Source organism: Trachypithecus francoisi, unplaced genomic scaffold (genome assembly GCF_009764315.1).
Source record: "Trachypithecus francoisi isolate TF-2019V2 unplaced genomic scaffold, Tfra_2.0 Contig01566, whole genome shotgun sequence".
Taxonomy (NCBI): Eukaryota; Metazoa; Chordata; class Mammalia; order Primates; family Cercopithecidae; genus Trachypithecus; species Trachypithecus francoisi.
In genome coordinates this window covers 1,142,426-1,161,130 of record NW_022681441.1, presented here as the reverse complement: position 1 = coordinate 1,161,130, position 18,705 = coordinate 1,142,426, and the positions used below count along the sequence as shown (strand labels likewise).

The window sequence follows — 18,705 nt, the reverse complement described above, 5'->3', positions numbered from 1 at the left end:
TGGACCCTACCTCCAGACACTGTTATAACACTTGGGAAATATCAGTGAGCAAAATAAAGATCCTTGCCCTAGAGGTTCTTATATTCTCGCAGGGAAAGTAAACTATACCCAATAAAATAATAATTAACTAAATTACATAGTAAGTTAAAAGATATAAGTGATCTGAGAAAGAGAAAATGTGCAGCAATAGAGGAGGAAGGGATCACAAGCACTGGAGAGGTAGGGAAGGGTTTGCAAGATTGAAAAAAGTGGCCAAGGTAAGTCTTCCTGAAAAGAGTTGAGTAAACACAAGAAGGAAGTGAGTCACCCAATATGTGGAGGAAGAACATCCAGGCAGAGCTAGAACGTGAGGAGAGGCCTGGCATGTTTAAGGGACAGCATTAAGCAAGTGGGCAGAGTTGAGGCAGGGGATTTGCCAGGCAGATTACCTAGGGTTTTCTGGGCTATTGCGCGGACTTTGGCTTTTTCTCTAAGTGGAATGGTGAACCGCTGAGGGCTTTGAGCAGCAGTGTTACATTAGCAGACTCATGTTTTATAACTCAGAGAGCTGAAGAGACACTGTCAGCTGAAGAAAGGATACAGGAGAGAGAAGATGGTGGCTTTGACCAGCGTGATCACAGAGTAGATGGCAAAAAATCTCAAAATCTGGGTTTATTTCGGAGGTGAAGCCAATAAATATTCCTGATGATTGCGTGTGGAATAGAATAGAAAGAGATGAGCCAAAAATAGGTCGCTGGCCTGAGCAATTGGAAGGAATGTCTGCTCCAAACTAGGAGGGGAAGGCTTCAGATAGAGTGGAAGTTAAAGTGTGAACATGTTGAGTTTAAAATGTGTATTACTTGCTAAGTTAAGTATCTGAATTTACAAATCCGGAGCTTAGGAAAAGGTCTGGGATGGAAGTATAAGTTGGGGAATCAGTGACATTGATGCATTTAAACCTGGAAATTGAATGAAATCTTCAAATAAATGAGAGTCATTAGAGATGAGGACCAAGGACTAAACTCTAGGGGGCACTCCAAGATTATAATTTAGAAAGAAAAAGAGGGGACAGATGTGGTGGTTCATGCCTATAATCTCAGCTCTTTGAGAGGCTGAGGTGGGAAGATCACTTGAGGCCAGGAGTTCGAGACCAGCCTGAGAAACACAGCAAGGTTCATCTCTACAATAAAAAAAAAAGAAAAAAGAAAAAAGAAAATTAGCTGGGTGTGGCGGTGCATACCTGTGGCCCTATCTACTCAGGAGGCTGAAGCAGGAGGATTACTTGAGCCCAGTAAATGAAGGCTGCAGGGAAGCACTGCAATTCAGTCTGGAAGACAGACCAAGATCCTGTCTCAATATAAGAAGAAAAATTTAAAAGATTTTAAAAAAAGAAAGAGAAGGAGGAACCAACCAAGGAGACCAGAAAGAAAAAAAATCAATAGAGTCTGCTCTATTCTGTTGGTAGCCACATAAAGAACATGTGATAAGCAGAAGAGAAAGATTTGTGTCAAAGGCTGAAAAGTTATTTTTAAAATGGGACATGAATAGTCTATCAAATTACAATTAGAGACCATTTCCAAAGTGCTGGAATTACAGGCGTGAGCCACCATGCCCTGCCCAAGATTTCTTTTAACCAAAAAAATTTGAGAGGGAAACTCACAGAAAAAAGAAGGATGGCATCGTAGTAATTTCAGGGATTTTGTACACCCATAGATAGTCCCGTTAGAGCTTCACTCTGAGAATAACTCAAAATCACTACATAGGCAAATTCTTAGGAGAGAACTTTAGTCATATAGTGACTCTGAGGTTGGATTAAAAAGGGGCATCTCATATTACCACATGAAGTGGGGAAGGGGTGATTCTCCATAGGAAGAGTTAGGCTTCCCCTAAATAAAAAGGGAAAATAAAAGGTTTAGACAGGGCCGGGCGCGGTGACTCACGCCTGTAATCCAAGCACTTTGGGAAGCTGAGGTGGGTGGATCACGAGGTCAGGAGATTGAGACTATCCTGCCTAATATGGTGAAACTCCGTCTCTACTAAAAATACAAAAAATTAGCCAGGAGTGGTATCGGGTGCCTGTAGTGCCAGCTACTCGGGAGGCTGAGGCAGGAGAATGGCGTGAACTCGGAAGGCGGAGCTTGCAGTGAGCCGAGATCTTGCCACTGCACTCCAGCCCAGGCAACAGAGTGAGACTCTGTCTCAAAAAAAAAAAACGTTTAGACAAACAGATATTTCCCTTATGAACCAGTGCCCAAGTCTTCCAAGTCCAGTTTAAAATTCCCGGAGGCTTCATTTCTGCTCCCAATAGGAAGTGGCCTTTTAAATACTTGCCAGGGAGACTGCTTTAATCTGAATGTTCAGAGAAGCAGAGTTCAAGATTCAGTTAAAAGTACAAGGATTTTATTAGGGGAAAATACCTAAGAGAGAAAAAAAATGCCTGGGAGGGGACAAGGAAAGTCTGGAAGAGCTACCAGACTGAAATGCACATCTGACCTGGTGATAGGGAGAGAGAACACAGATGCTGAGCAGAAGCATCTAGGCTCCCATGCATTCTAGGGGAGGTTCAGGGAGACCATCAGGGAATCCTCCAGTCCACATTCATCCCAGGACAAGCCAGCCTAATATTCCTGGCAGGTCCACTCATTGGCTGGGAGCAGCCTTAGAGAGACACGGCACCAGCACAAACAGAGAGATGGGTTTCAGAGGACACGTGGGTAATTTTGGTCACTTACACTTTCTATAGTTGGAGTTCTGTGACTCCATTCTGTGCCATTATTATGGCAATCAGAGGTGCCTTGGGACATTGATAGTTCTTCTGTCTTTAAAACTCTCAATGATTTATCAAGTAATTGGTCTACAGTGAGGTCCAAATATGTACCACTGTCAGATGCTGATGGGGTAAATTTGGATATACATTATTACAACAGACTTGACTCTGAGGGTCTCTGTCTCATCAGTTTGCTCCAAGTTCTGACCTGAAGTTTCCAAGCTGGACTTAAATCCTGAAATATCATAGCCACAAATTCAATAATCGTAAAAATCACCAAATGTCAGGGTCCAAGAACAAACCTATGTCATCTAAGAGTACCATAATCTACTCCAGTTTCTCCAGTTCCTTTATGTCTTGACTAGAGCAAAGAAGCATCTGAAAACACAGAAGTGGCTGAAGTTCATATATTTCACTCTTAGAATTTTTGAGAAAATTAGACAAACTGACCTTGGTTGGGAGGGTCAACTCTCTAGGGGAATAATCATAATATAATAATAGAAAATTATTATTATATATAATATATACATATTAATATCACATTCCCTTCTAAGCAGTTTAAATTTATTTTTACTCATATAATTTTCACAATACTATGATGTAGAACTATTATAATCTCCATGTATACATGTGGAAACTCAGGCACATAGAAGTTAAGCAACTTGCCCAAGATTCCACAGGGGTAAGTGCTAGAGTCAGATTTGTACCTAGGTATCCTGTCTTCAGAATCATGTTCTTAGCCACTCTGCTATAGCTCTGCTGTATGTCCTCTGGCAGTGCTATTTTGTTAGTAATATAGGATAATACAGTCTCAACAAAAACTGTGTCGATTCTCAGCTCTGAGCATGTCATGGATTCCACATCTGAGTCACAGAAAGAATAACATTAGGCTCACATTTTATGGATTCAACCAAGTACCATAATTTCATAATTAGCAATATGATCATGCTAAAAAACAGAGCTTCTCAAACTGTAGGTTAATTCCCATTATTGGATCATGACCAGTAATGTTGTGTGTGTGTATCTGTGTGTGTGTCTGTGTGTGCGTTTGTGTGTGTGTGCTGGATTCAGAAATAATTTATTAACTGAAGGTTGCAGTTTAAAGAAAAACAAAACAAATTTAAAGTCTTTGTTCAAGCAGCCACCAAATCTTTCCACTATGAAGTGTTCACATTTTGGCCTATCCATGGGTCATTAGCAATAACCATTGGCACTGGGCCATCAACATGTTTTAAGCAGGGAAGCTGGGAGTTTGTTCTGACCCACACAGATTACACTTAGTCCTGAGGCTGCCATTTAGCCTGTCTACAAGAATTTGGTAATAAGGTAGGACAATTAACCCTTGGGAAATCGCAAGAGGATTAACATCATCGGTTATTTAATCAGTCACCTTCTTCTCCACCAAGACAACTGAAAGAGCATTCATCCTCACTAAACTACTTGACACTGGAAAAGGCAGCTGAAAGTACCAAGGTTTCAGCTAGTTCCCACTCTTTTATTTAATATTCCTTTTTCTGCCTGCTTAGTGCACTAGCCTGACATTTTTCTTTGTTCTTTTGGGCATATATCTAGCTTCCACCCACAGATCTCTTGCATGGCAAGAACGGTACAGACTCTGAACATTATTCTTCACCCACAGATGTCAAAAATGCATGAGCATGCAGTGCGTGCTGGAATGTGGGTGGTGAAGAAGGAATGAGCCAAGGCAGTCATAGAAATATCAATTTCTTTGGTGCAATTATACATGGCCTCAATACGCCCAAGGAACCATAATCATAAGAAGTGCCTCTTAGTGTCAGCTACATTTTACTGCACACCCCCTGTGGCCAGAGCTCCATGTTGGGTGTGTTGACAAGTATGGCCCTCACACTCTAGGAACTTGCAATTCAGAGAAGAGACAAGGCAAACAGACATGATTTAAATAAAGCACTTCATACTGCAAGAGAAAGAGAAAAAATTTTCAAAAAATTTTCTAAGTACAAATTGTACTGTATTCCAAATTCACAAGAACACATGTTTTCAACTTATACAATACTTAATTATTTATATGTCCTTTAAACTTATTGACAGCTATGGATTTTGAATAGTAGATTTTTACTTATAAATTTTGCTTCAGTCCTTCTGATTGAAGATGGCAAATGTTAACTAAACAAACAAGTAACAACAATACATTTTTTATTTATATTTCCCTTGGAAAAAAAAAAAAGAGCATGGACATTAGTGAAAAAAAACAGCCAAGCAGCAGTTACTCTAGAAAAGGCACATAATAAAACCAGCTGCTGAACTTCAGGGATGAAAATGAAGGAGTCTTCTTTGATTTTTCCTCAATTCTTCTAACCAAAGCCTCAACTGCAATTTTTTCCCTTCAGTCACTGATAAATATTATAAAATCTGAAGTCCTGTACAGTTATGATCATTTTAACTATGTGCGATAGAAAAAAAAAAGCACCCTCACCCAAAGTTATAATATCTGAAATTTGAAAAATGCTTTTGCATAGATTTACGTCCCACAGGAATTTTATGCAGTAGGTTATACAGGCTGTAACTTACGCTAAAAAACTTACTGAAGTTTTCTTGGCGAGTTCTTGAAGATGTAAAACTGATACTCAGGCTTTTTGATTCTAAATTTAATTATCTTTCCAGGAGGAATGGATGAACTTACGATTTAGTGTTATGATTGCATTTATCTTACTATTCGACAATAAATAGTTTTCACAGATCTTCAGAGAGGCAAACCGTTTGAATCTGCAAATAAATCCCGTATGAAGACTTAATACCATAGTCTGATTCTGCATTTGTAATTTTCATACAGGTAGCACTTTACAACCAGATTCATCACCTTCTAAAACTGGTACAGTATCCTCAATACCAGTTACAATTCCAGAAAACACCTCACAGTCTCAAGGTATGATATCTGTGTGTCTGAGTGGAAATCTGCTCTACCTGACCTTCTTTTTCACCAAGGAAACACTACCAATCTTGACTCACAAAACAGAGCTCCTTCAGAATGAGACTGAATCTTTTGCACTTGCAGCATCATACCTACAAATCATGGCTGCTTCTTTAAATGAGGGTGGAGGGAGGACTGCAAGGATTGGCAGACATTAACCAAAAGTGACTTTTTTTCTTTCTTTCTTAAAGTAATAGGCACTGAGGGTGGAAAAAATGCAAGCACTTCAGCAACCAGCCGGTCTTATTCCAGTGAGTAATAGCAATATCTTCATTAATGGCAGTAGATATACAGAATGTTTGCATATGACCAGTAAAGGGGAGGAATCAGATTATAGGCAGCCTTTTGTCAACTTTACTGAGCCTGCAATCCCATCACAATACTATCTAACTGCTGCCTGCTCTGAAAATTTCCCACAGGTGAGTCGGGTCTTAATGACAAAAAAAAAAAAAAAAAAAGAAGGAAGGAAGAAAGGAAAGAAAGAGAGAGAAAGAAAGAAAGAAAGAAAGAAAGAAAGAAAGAAAGAAAGAAAAGGAAAAAAGCACACTTTGGCAATTTTTTTTTCTTAGCTTAGTGTTTAGCAATTACAATCAAGGGCCAAGGATGACTCGATGGCACTAGTTTCAGATAAGACAAAATGCACAGGTAGATGTCCCTGTAAAAGTGAATTATTTCCAAATTATCAGGTTGTATACCCTGAATATATTTCATTTTTGTCAAGTAAATAATTAAAACAATAAATAAATTCTATCAAAAAACAAATTGTTTGCCTTCATAGAATATTAAAAACAGCCTTTAAGAAACGTTCCATTTTAACTAAAACCTATATATGTCATATAACATTTATGTGTGTGCTAAGACCGAACACAGAATATTAAATAATTTCCTTAGTAATTAAGAATTAAATGACTATATTCAAAACTGTTACTATAAAAGGCTCTATTAAGTTTAGGTAAACCCATTCCATTAAATAAGTCATCATAGAAATTACTGACCTGCTGATTCACGACATCTTCACTTTGGGAGGCAATAATGATTTCACCTAAGGTCTACTATGAAATCAGCAGAACTTACTTAAAACAAATATTTAACTCTGACAATGGAAGTGTAAACCATCCTACAGATGAATTGGAGAACAATTCTCACCCCTGATAAATATATAAGGAGTATGTATGCAAGCAAATATGCTAAACTAATAGTCATCTTAATTTCCTTTAGTTGTGTGTCTATGACAGCTCTCTTGCTTTTATCACTGTACTTTTAACCTTAGAAATAACCATCAGGAAAGAAGGAAGGAAGGAAGGAAGCAAGGAAGGAAGGCAGGCAATACAAATATGAAAACCTCACCCTAAGTTACTGCAGCAACATCACTCCCCCAAACAGACACACATACACATATCTTTCTTGAATCATGCTCATTTTTAAGAATCATCTTCACTGTGATATCTACTTACAATATTTTATGCCTTTTCTAGTTTTTAGATATTATTATAGAAAGAAATTTGTGAGTGTTTTAGAAAGCCAGCATTAGGACTAGAGCAATCCCAATTGGGTTATATATATTTTCCCAGTAACTTCATTATAAAGTACTAAAAAATGTAATGACTGAATGTGGATTTAATTATAATCTAGCGTACAACTTCTGCTTCTCCAGTCTTCCATCTCCCCACTTCTTCAGTCTCCAGGAAGATGGGGCACTCTCTCTTAAGGTTGGAATTTTGTTTCAGAAAGGTTACAAGACTGACATCAAGTGGTTATGTCAAAAATGACAACTAGAGCAAACTCCATGAATCTGAGAAATCTTTGCCTAAAATATAATGTTTTTAATAGAATGATGTTTAAAGAAGAAAGGAAATACTCATGCTTTTGCTCAGTTACTAAACTATCGCTGTGAAATTCAGTAGCCACTCTAATTGACAACGTCTCCAATTCTTTTTAGGTGTTATTTTGCCGGTGGTCATTGCTTTGATTGTAATAACACTTTCAGTATTTGTTCTGGTGGGTTTGTACCGAATGTGCTGGAAGGCAGACCCGGGTAGGTAACTGTGTTTGTTCTTATTTTCCTGAAAGAAGAATGAATATATGCTCAGTTTAAACTTGATTTTAAATTCTTAAAGGGAGAGAAGAGTTATAGAAAGAAATGAAATGTCGTATTTCCTGATCATAGAAACAAAGGATGAAGGGCACAGACACCCACTGAATGCTAGTGAATTGCAGGGTGGGAATTAAATACTATTAGTAGATATTATCAAATGTGGGGAAATTCTTTTTAATGAAATAGCCCAAATTTTGTGGGTGGTCAGGGGAATATGGTAGTAAAGAGGGCATAAAAATGACACCTTGTCTATGGTAAAGATTAACTCCATTTCTATGTAACAGAAAATAAAGACAGGGATTGCTAAGAATTTAGCTCAGGGGCCCATAATCTCAAAAAAATGTTCAGTGACTAATTGCTCTCCTTGGAGACACACCCAACGAAAGTATCTTCCATGACCATGTTATATTTTTTATCCTTTTTAAAAATAAACTTTCTGTTTTAGAATAGACTTAGAGTTACAGGAAAGTTACAAAGATAGTACAGGGAGTCACCACACCTAGTTTCCCCTATTCGCTTATTAAGATCTGATGGTATGTTGGTCACAATTAGTGAACTAATACTGATAAATTATTGTTAACTAAATTCTGATTTATTCTAGTCTTTACTCAGTCTTTTTTTCTGTTCCAGAAACTTTGGCTCTTCTTTACTCAACCTTCATCTAAATACCCCTTCAACTCCCATGGCTCAGCTGTCATGTTACGTTAATTCCAAACTATCTTTCCATTTCACAGCCCAGCCCCGGTCATATAATGTAGTATCACATAACCATGCCCTCACCCATACTATTCCTTCTGCAATATCCAGCCCACCTCTTACCTTTCATAACGCATCGAATCTTCAACTTACCCATTAGGACTCAACTCAAACACAGATTTACTGTATTTTTTCATAACATACCACTTATTCAAGCAGAATGAATTCTACCTTTAATTGTAATACTACATATTTGGATTATATCACTTATCATACCATAGAATAGTTACTTATTTCTCCATGTGCCTACCTCTCTTGAAAATCAGGCAACCCCTCCAAGTCACAAATCACATATTGTTCACATTGCGTGGTACCTAATATATAGCAGGCACTTCCTATATGCTTATTGAGTTACATTTTTAAATATACAGTAAATAGAATTCTCCTTCCCCACTTTAATTCTAAATATGTCACTAAAAAACTCTACCTAAGTCTCATAAACTGTTAAAAGGTAAAAAGCAATTATTTTTAAAAGGAATATAAGCTGCATTATTCTTCGTTTATGTCATGGACAATGTGCCCCCCAGGACACTAATGAATGTTATCCCTAAGGCCACCTACTGCCCGTGAATTGCATGGACAGTTGTAGTATGATTGTGACAGTACCAGGAGAAACTAGGAGACCAAAACAGCAGAGTTCATTTTAGTTCTTGGTGAAAAGTAAAAACAAATCAATGCCTTTTCCTTTGGGAATCAGTGAATAAAGTCTGAAACATGTCTCCTTGCTCAGTTTTCAGAAGGGAAACAGCATTTTAATAAGTCAGTTTAATTTCCCTAAGTTTCTAAACTACCTACCAATCCTATCTATTATCCTATTGGCTATCCAAATTGAAGCCTGTGAGTGTTGAGTATATAGGATAGGTAAAAATTAATGTGCTATATTTATTTGTAAAAAGAAAATGCTATACTAAAAATTAGTTTACATAGGAAGATTTAAGAATACAGTATTTGAAAAACTGACATTTTCTATTAAAGAGGCTTCTGTGGATGTGTAAAATTCCAACCACTATGGATAGCTATTCTGAAGACATAAGTATTTTAAAGTCAAGTTTGGCAATTGTACAAGTAGCCAAATCTTTTTGGTTATTGTTAACTTTGTTTCTGAGACAGAATTTACAGCACTGTTATCATTAAATTAGCACCATTAAATACCTGCAGTTAATCACTCTTCAAATATGTGGGAGAGACTTTATCTAGTTCGAGAAATTAGTAAACCCATTCTGCTCTGTGGAAGACAACATGAATCAGAGATTTCAATACAAAGTTAAGCTTACCTGGACAAGGTTGACAGTGGACTGAGCTTTAACCAAACTAGAATGGTATAAATGCAGAAAATAGTCTGTTGGCTTGCATCTATCTGCTAATGAGAATATTGCTATAGTTTCCTAGGGAAAAATTATTAAAACAGGCATATAAAAATGTCAATACATTTTGCTGGAGAGAATGCGGAGAAAAGGGAAACCTCGTACACTGTGGGTGGAAATGTAAATTAGTACAACCACCATGGAGAACAGCTTGGAGGTGCCTCAAAAAAAAAACTAAAAATATAGCTACTATATGATCCGGCAATCCCACTGCCTCGTATAGATGACTAACACAGGAAATCAGTAGATCAAAGAAATACCTGCATTCCCACATTTGTTGCAACACTGTTCACAATAGCCAAGATTTGGAAGCAACCTAAGTGTCCATCAACAGATGAAAGGATAATGAAAATGTGGTGTTTATACACAGGAATGTCCATTCAGTCATGAAAAAGAATGAGATTCTGTCATTTGCAACAGCATGGATGGAACTGGAAGTAATTATGTTAAGTGAAATAAGTCAGGCACAGAAGAACAAACTTCCCAAGTTTTTATTTCTGGAAGCTAAAAAATCAAAACAATTGAACTCATGGAGTGAGAGAGTAGAAGAATGGCTACCAGAAGCTGGGAAGGGTAGTGCAGGGGAAGTGGAGATGGTTAATGGGTACAAAAATATATGAAGTATGGATAAAACGTAGTATTTGACAGCACAACAGGGCAACTATAGTCAATAATAAACTTAATGGTATACTTTGAAATAACTCAATGAATATAATTGGACTGTTTGTAACGCAAAGGATACTTGAGGGGATGAATGCACCACTGCCATGATGTGATTCTTATGCATTGCACGCCTATATCAAAATCTCTCTTATACCCCATGAATATCTGCACCTACTATGTACCCACAAAAATTATAAATTAAAAAAATCAACTCACTTTAAAACAGGGCTATTAGCATCACAGTTGATATTGTATTTGACACATAGGAATCAAAAAAATGCTGTTAAATCCTTAGTGATGGAGCAAAGATGAGGTTAAGTCTAATTGGTCAGCAACGTATGGTGCCATGGGTTAAATCCTAGGGATTAAGAGTTATGATTGGATATCTTAACCAAGATGACAGAAATAGAAGCAGCCAAAATATAAGTGGAAGTTAAGGTCTTTTTAAAACAAGGATAGTCAAGGCCAGGAGAATTACATTCAAAGGGCATATTCAATGACAACATTTAGATTAAATATGAAAGGAAATCTAAGAAACAGAAGCTGAGTAGCAATGGAATAAAATCAGAGCAAAGGAGCACAACAAGGGAAACCTTATGCAATCACATTAAACAGTTGGCCTGATTGGCCATAGATTAATGCAAGATTTGATCACCAACATTCACTCCAGAGAGGCCATGTCCTTGTGCAGAATGAATCATTCTGAGTTCCCACTCTAAACCCCAGGTGTTTTCTACCAGACAGTTGTGAAGCAGCCTGGCAAAGAGTACAAAAGATTAGTTGCAGCTAGTAGCCTCTGTGACATTTTGCAGGGCTCTTTTGAGAGGCTGAATCAGTGGGTTTAAGATACAATTAGATATAGTATCTACATTGTAGCTCACCACAAACAGTGATTTGTGTCCCAGAAAAGAACAATATATAAAGGAAAGTCAAAACTTCAATTCTCTGGCATAAAATCTTCAATGCTTTTAATAGAATTTTTTCAGAGATACTGTAATAAACAGACATTTTCTGTTGTCCATGGGATATGCAATAATGAACAGTAATTTCACATAGTGATATGAAACTACAAGATCAAGATTAGTCCAGAACTAAATGTAGTGGAGTTGACCTAATTAGGACTATCCCATGAATGCCAGGATAAATATTAACCATACCTGAGGAAATGGCTTGGCAAGGGGAAAATTAAAATATTTTAAAATGGCTTAGAAGCATCTCTGTATAGAAAAGAGTGGGCGGCAGGTAAGCGGGTTACAGGGGGTCAGATTTTTGGCAGCCAACTTCTTTGCAACTCTAATAACAACTCCCTCTTCTTCTAGGCACACCAGAAAATGGAAATGATCAGTAAGTAAGCCCATATCATCTTCTGTTTAGATCCTACCATTTACATGTGAAAATTATTGTTAACTCTACTTACACTTTTGTGGATTATTTTCTAAAGTGTAGAAGCACTACATATTGGCTTTGACTATTTGTCAGAACTCTCTCCATTTAACAGAGAAATTCCAAATATAAGATCATGTTTAATCTTAGAATGGTAAAATGGGAAATAAAAAGATGAAATGGAAAAAGTAGAAGAAGGAATATAATTATGAGGCAAAATATCATAGGAAAAATCCCTAGAGTTTTTAGATAGTTTTCCCAGTGACAATTTTTAATGTTTATCACAGGGAAAATTGTGCTTCTACCTTGAGCCAGTTCTCAGTGCCTTTAAGGTAGATGGCTATTCGACTTTGACTTGATTAAAATAAAGCAGATTTTACCAATCCAAGCAACCGTAACAACCAAGGTGCTGCAAAGAGACATGATGAATTGTTTTTCATGTCAAAACAAACCTTGTTTTCCTTGTTGACGTGAGTTTGTGGTCTACCTTTATACACGTGTTTTTATATTTCATAAGGTTGTAAACTTTAGAAATAATGCTACATTACTATTCATATGACTTAGAGACTCCCGAGATGTCCAAAGGAAATAATTAGAGTTTGAAACTCTTTCGGATAGGTGAGAACTCTTGATTAAAATAGACAGTTCAGATACCGTACTACAGTATCTCAGGACTTCATGAAAAGGAATATCTCCAGAATTCAGCATAAGCCCAAAAGGTTTGTAAACATTTATATGTCATCCTCTCCATAATTCAGAATTGGAGACATGTGTAATATGGACCTTGTGCCAAGTGCTTCACACAACTCATACTAATTTTTAATTTATCTGACAATCGCCACTATAAGAGAGTGGCAGGGATTTACTGGCTTGACTACAGAAAAAGTAAAAATTGCTAAAAAGTGTATGTATATTTGTACATGAAAAGACAAAGTTCTTGCCATGGAAAGATATATGTGTGTGTATATCATTTTTTGTTTAGATCCTACCATTTACATGTGAAAATTACATATGCATATGCATCTTCATTATTCTGTTTGTGTCACAGTCCTTTCACAAACATACAATGCTGATTACTGTGGTGCTAATTTAATGTTTTCTGTTTCAAATAGACCTCAGTCTGATAAAGAGAGTGTGAAGCTTCTTACTGTTAAGACAATTTCTCACGAGTCTGGTAAGTTTCCAGACAGTTGATTAGATAAAAATTAGTTATTTTAGAATCTAACTGTAACCTTGGATTTTGTTCATGTGAAACATAAACAAAAAGCCTAACTTCTTTAGAAATAGCCAATTACTGTCAATAAATGTAAAGTTCTCCCATGAAGGAAAGAAAAATCTGACCATTTTGATAAGATTATTGGACTATGTGGCCTTTAGAGGTTGCTTTCTATATATGTGTGGATGTGTAGATGGCTGGAGGCATTTCCTATTCTGCAGGAATGGCAGAAAGATCACAAATTGTGTTAAGCAGTTTTTAAATTATGGCTGTTGTTTTGTTTCATTTTGGTACTGGTTATGTAGTCACATATGGTCAAGAGGGCAAAAAACTTGTCATCAGTTAAAATGTAAATCATGTTTTATATCATTTACGTAAATTTAATTGTGCCTCTCCATAAAGGTAAAATATAATATTCTATTGATGTAATGCAAATGTTTCCAGTTTCTTAGGTATATTCATTTGATTGGAATTGTAAAAGTCTTTCAAAATATAGGTATGATGTGTGTCAAGAACAATGAAAAAATGTGATGCTGGATAGCTCTTCAAAATTAAAATCATGGATTTTTCTTTGTTTTGAGTAGATCAGACATTTAAACCATTGATATCACAAAACAGATCAATTAAAAGCAATTATTAGTTTTATAAAATAATCTGGCAGGAGCTGTGGCTCATGCCTGTAATGCCAGCACTTTGGGAGGCTGAGGCGGGCAGATCACCTGAGGTCAGGAGTTCGAGACTAGCCTGGCCAACGTGGTGAAACTCTGTCACTACTAAAAAATACAAAATGTATCTGGGTATGGTGGTGCATGCCTGTAATCCCAGCTACCTGGGGGGCTGAGGCAGGAGAAATGCTGGAACCCAGGAGGCGGAAGCTACAGTGAGCCAAGATCCTGCCACACACTCCAGCCTGGGTGACAGAGGAGTGAGACTTCATAAAAATAAATAAATAAATAAAAAATTTTTAAAAAGTGGGTCTAATTTAAATATCATGTTACATTAATACATTTACAATATCCAATTCCCCAATTGAATATTGGGGATAAGCTATATTATAAATATTTCTGGTGGCTCAAAATAATTTTGTAAAACAGAAGCTATAAATATTGTCCCAAATCAAGAGCAAGATATTAAAGGCTGAAAGTGGTCTCAATTTCATGTATAAATTCAATCTAGAACAAATGGCAAGAGGCAAACAGAAGAATTGAAGAGCAAGGACAGCTGAAGCCTGTGCAGGAATGCTGAAACCCCTCACATGAGCCATCTTCCTTTAGGAGAGATCTCCTTTTTCCTTGCATCTCTTCCACTCTTTAATACACACATTTCCTTTATTCCCATACTATCCTTTGTCTCAGGAGGAACCATCTGAAGGGTGCAAAGGAGCAGAATTTACCCATAAAGTGGTTAGAAGCCACTCACAGTTTCCTCCTGGCTATTCACCAGCCTTTACTCAGTAGCCAGGCCTATTCTACCAGGTCAGGGAAAAGGGCAAAAAAAAAAAAAAGTGGTCAAGCAGGCTAAATGTGAACCAGTCCTGAGTAAGCACATCAGAGACCGTAAGCGTGGCTACACGATTTATCAAGAAAAGTCCTCAGAATCTGCCTGTGGCTTGCAAGCAGGCATCACACATATTCCAAACACTCTGCAGTCATGTTGGCTCTCCAAGCGGTGAGTTAGGATGCTAAACATACCTGGAAGTGCTCTGTGTAGAAGCTCCTGGCTCTCCTTTTGAGGAGGGCACTGGGCTCGGGACTACCTGCAGTTTTCTACCACCCATTTCCACCAAAGAAATGGAACAACTGATACTAGAATCATGACTTCTAGCAGGGGGAAAACCTCAGAGAACCTTGTGTTTCTTGGTTGCAAATGTAACAGCACACTCTTCTTTAATGCCTGGGGAAAATTCTATGTAGGCTTTCTCCCACTCTCGTGGTGACTATAGCAGTAAGTGAAATAGATGGTGGTGGACTAGTTAAATCGACCCTTAGCCCACCTAATTTCCTTTTCTTCAAAGTCAGGTCACAGGTCTAAAAGGGAAAGTTTTATCATGGAAATAGTAACATATATTCTTGAATACTTTTATTTCTGCCAACTTCAATTTAGAAATTATATTGCTTTTAGCAAAATAACCTCTCAAAGGGCAACCCAGATGACTACCATGGAAAATATTTGGTGATAGGGCAACACTGAAATTGGTGATTCAGAGTAGACTTCAGTAGTCCAGAATTTATTATCTAAAATACAATTCTATCCAAATGCTCCTTGTACTACCACAGTTTTTTATTAAAGTCTATCATTAACAGAACTTGGTGTCTCCCCAAACACTAGCAAACAAATTTCTTCCCACTGCATTTCAAAATTTATTCAAATATGCTTTCTTTATAATACTATGCTCACTACACTCAAGAGAAGTTACATTACTAAAATTATTTTTACTTAAGTAACTTCTCTTACCTAATACTGATGTCTTTCCTAAAAAATAAGTAGAAAAAAAAAAAAACTTAAATGACTAAGTTTGATGTAAGTTCACAAGCTTAGCTCAATTTTTCTACTGCTGCCTAGATAAAAATGTTTAGAAATTTTTAAAATACAGAAAAAAATTGATAGAACAAATATCTGACCACCAACTACTCAGAATTGATGACTGTTGCAATTTACTTTCTTTGTTTCAAGACCTAAGAAATACAATGTTAATTAATGAGCATAGATGGGTAACACAATGAAATCTGAGCTTCGGGGGCTCATAAAAATTGTCTGAATCTGTCATTACTTCAGTGTAGAAACCCTGGACTTTTTACTATGGTACAGACCAATAAACAATGTTTCCAAGGAAACAGCCCTCTGCAGCAACCCACCTTTAGGAAAAATGCCAGTGGATGTCAAATCTTCTGGTTTTCTAGAAGCCTGAATGAGCCACAGTTAAAGTTCTGGTCATTTTCTCCTGGGAAGAGAGTTCTTTCACTCCAAATCCCTCTTTTTCAATTAGGTCATGGAGTAAGTAATGTGGTTGATGTTCATCCATCCATACTCCCTGCTTCCTTTAAATATATTCTTTGTTGAATAAGGTCTTCTGCTGAAGTTGTAACTCATACATGTTTAAATTTGGAACTCTCTTAAATAAAAGAGAGTTTGCTTAAGAGTTTGCTCTTAAGTAAAAGAGAAAGTTTGCTAGGGTCTAACAAGAAGATGCTTTCAGGAAAAAAATGAGCATCAAATGTTGCAGATCAAGGAGTCCTTTATAAGAACATATGAGCTACTCCTCAGCTTTAGTAAGGGATCTTGTCAGGTTAAAGGTCACCATGATTGACTAAAAAATGTATGTGACATGTGTTTTAAATGTGATTCTTATGTCATCTCAGAAAGCTAATACACATTATCTCACTTTTAATATGTCAGGTTGTACAAATTACAAAGAAAAAATTTGGAATTAGAAATATACGACTCTATGGAAGAAGAAAAACATTGTATCACTAAACTTAGCTTCAAAGCATCAGTTGACTTTGAACCATTTAGAGTAAGAAAAATCAGATCTGAATTTATTAGAATACTCCTCTGCTTAGAAGACTCTGATAAGTAATAACCTAAGATTAAGTTCAAACACCTTAACATGTCTGCAACACCTTCCATGATGTGCCTGCCTTCTCTAGCTCAGTTTTGAAAACACTTGATATGCAATAATAACGCATATTTCTCAGACTTCATTTATTCCCTTCCCTGTCCCCTGACTGTCTCTGTCTTTCTGAACCTCGCTTTCTTGAAGGAGGAGTCTCTTGCTCTTCTTTGTCATGTGCACTTCCCCCTCTAATGGTAATTACATATGATTAATATGTCATTAGCAAAATAACTAATTAGTATGCTATGGCAATTACTCATTAAGTGCATAGTCATCATTTTTTGCTTATTTTTACAAATAAAAGCTCATTAAAAACAAAAAAATGAACCACAGAGTAAAAATGAACAAAACATTCACAGATTTATAAAGCCGTATGTAGAATCCTCTTCTGTCCTCAGCCCTTCAATATTTGTCTCATTCTCTGCATTTACGCCAAATTTTCCTTGACTGTTTCAACTGCAAATGGTCTTTCCCTCATCTTAACATGTTGCTAATTTGGCAAATTAACATACTTTACTGCATTATAATATTTTTTCATGGCTGAAACTACCATTTTAATATTTGACCAGATAATGAATAATGAAAAATAGACAAAATAGAGAATTAAAGAGAATTTTAAACTACCCATGAAACAGTCTTCATACAACCACTATTGGCATTTGATATATTTCCCTCTGGATGTTTTTTTTCCACTAGATATGTATGTGGGTTGTTTGATTTTACTATAAATATCATTATTCTTATTACTGATATGATATTGTTATTAAATTTTCCTCAAAATGTCTAGTCTGTCAATTAGACAGACCTTGAGGAAGAATATTAAGAATTGTAAAGATTTTCAGTGACTTGCTTTGCTTGACTTCTGGCAGATGCTAGGGGATGAATCAATATTTATTTTGTTTACTTCTCATTCTGGTACTTCATAGCCATGGGTTCTAAGCAGGTGCTGCATCTTTTGCAAAATGAACAATAGTTAGCAAAAGATTGCCTTGGAGCAGGGTCTGGGAATGCTGCAGCACTATACGCAACATTTCTCAGGGCATAGAACCAAAGGAGCTCTTGAAGAGGAGTCTTGAGTTTGTTCTCCTCAGAGGTCTCTGGCACTATTTGTTATTGCCATGTTGGTACAAGTAACAGGTGACATCCTCAGAGTCCCCAGAAGACAGATTTCCTAACAACTGGCAGATAAAAGCTGGAGCAAAATGATGAAATTTATTCTAAAAGCTGGAGGTTTTGACCTATATTGCTTTTGTATTGGGTGAATGACATAAAAACTTGGTTCTACCTAAAGGACAGAAGTAATGCGAAATATGTTGGTAATGAATCCATTGTCATGTAAAAAATACTTGGAGCCTCTCAACTTGCCATCATCCTAGGTTAATATTTCTGTGTATATCGGGTGGTGGAATAGCACTGGGATTTTGAGTAATGGCACCTGCGCTGCTCTGTATATCACCTAAGTGTTCATTTGGACTATAAATTCATTTTCACAAAACCCTCACTGAATTATTTAAACAGAAGGACCCTAGAATGTCTTCCTGATAAAATGGCACTTTCAATACATGATATGGGCTTGCTTAGGCAGAGCAAGCTCATGTAACAAGGAAACATCAATACTCATTCCCCAGGGTTTCTCTGATGTTATCATCTCCCAACTCACATCTCCCACACCCACTGCCCCCTGACCTATCCCACCCAGGACTTCATATTGCTACTTTGGAGTGAAAACAGATGACGGTTGGGAAAAGCTCATATATTTTGGTGACTAATTTCTAGACAATACCAAGAGGCAAACGGTGGCTCTAATGACATTCTTGCAGGAAAATTGAACTTTCCTTGAAAAACAGAAAAAAGCTAGGAAACTGTTTTCATCCTTACTCAGTCTCTGAGCCTATAGATCAAAACATATCTTCTGTTCT

The 18,705-nt window shown here is 36.8% G+C and overlaps 1 protein-coding gene across 3 annotated transcripts in view; it reads left to right on the top strand.

Annotated features, from left to right (window-relative positions):
- Positions 1-18,705, top strand: part of EMCN (endomucin) — a 122,264-nt gene that overhangs the window by 87,757 nt on the left and 15,802 nt on the right. For all 3 annotated transcript variants that reach the window (XM_033178376.1, XM_033178366.1, XM_033178361.1), the window contains 5 exons: positions 5,559-5,651; positions 5,888-5,947; positions 7,636-7,731; positions 11,894-11,918; positions 13,070-13,131. In XM_033178376.1, the coding sequence (XP_033034267.1) occupies positions 5,559-5,651; positions 5,888-5,947; positions 7,636-7,731; positions 11,894-11,918; positions 13,070-13,131 (336 nt within the window). The remainder of the gene's footprint in view (positions 1-5,558; positions 5,652-5,887; positions 5,948-7,635; positions 7,732-11,893; positions 11,919-13,069; positions 13,132-18,705) is intronic.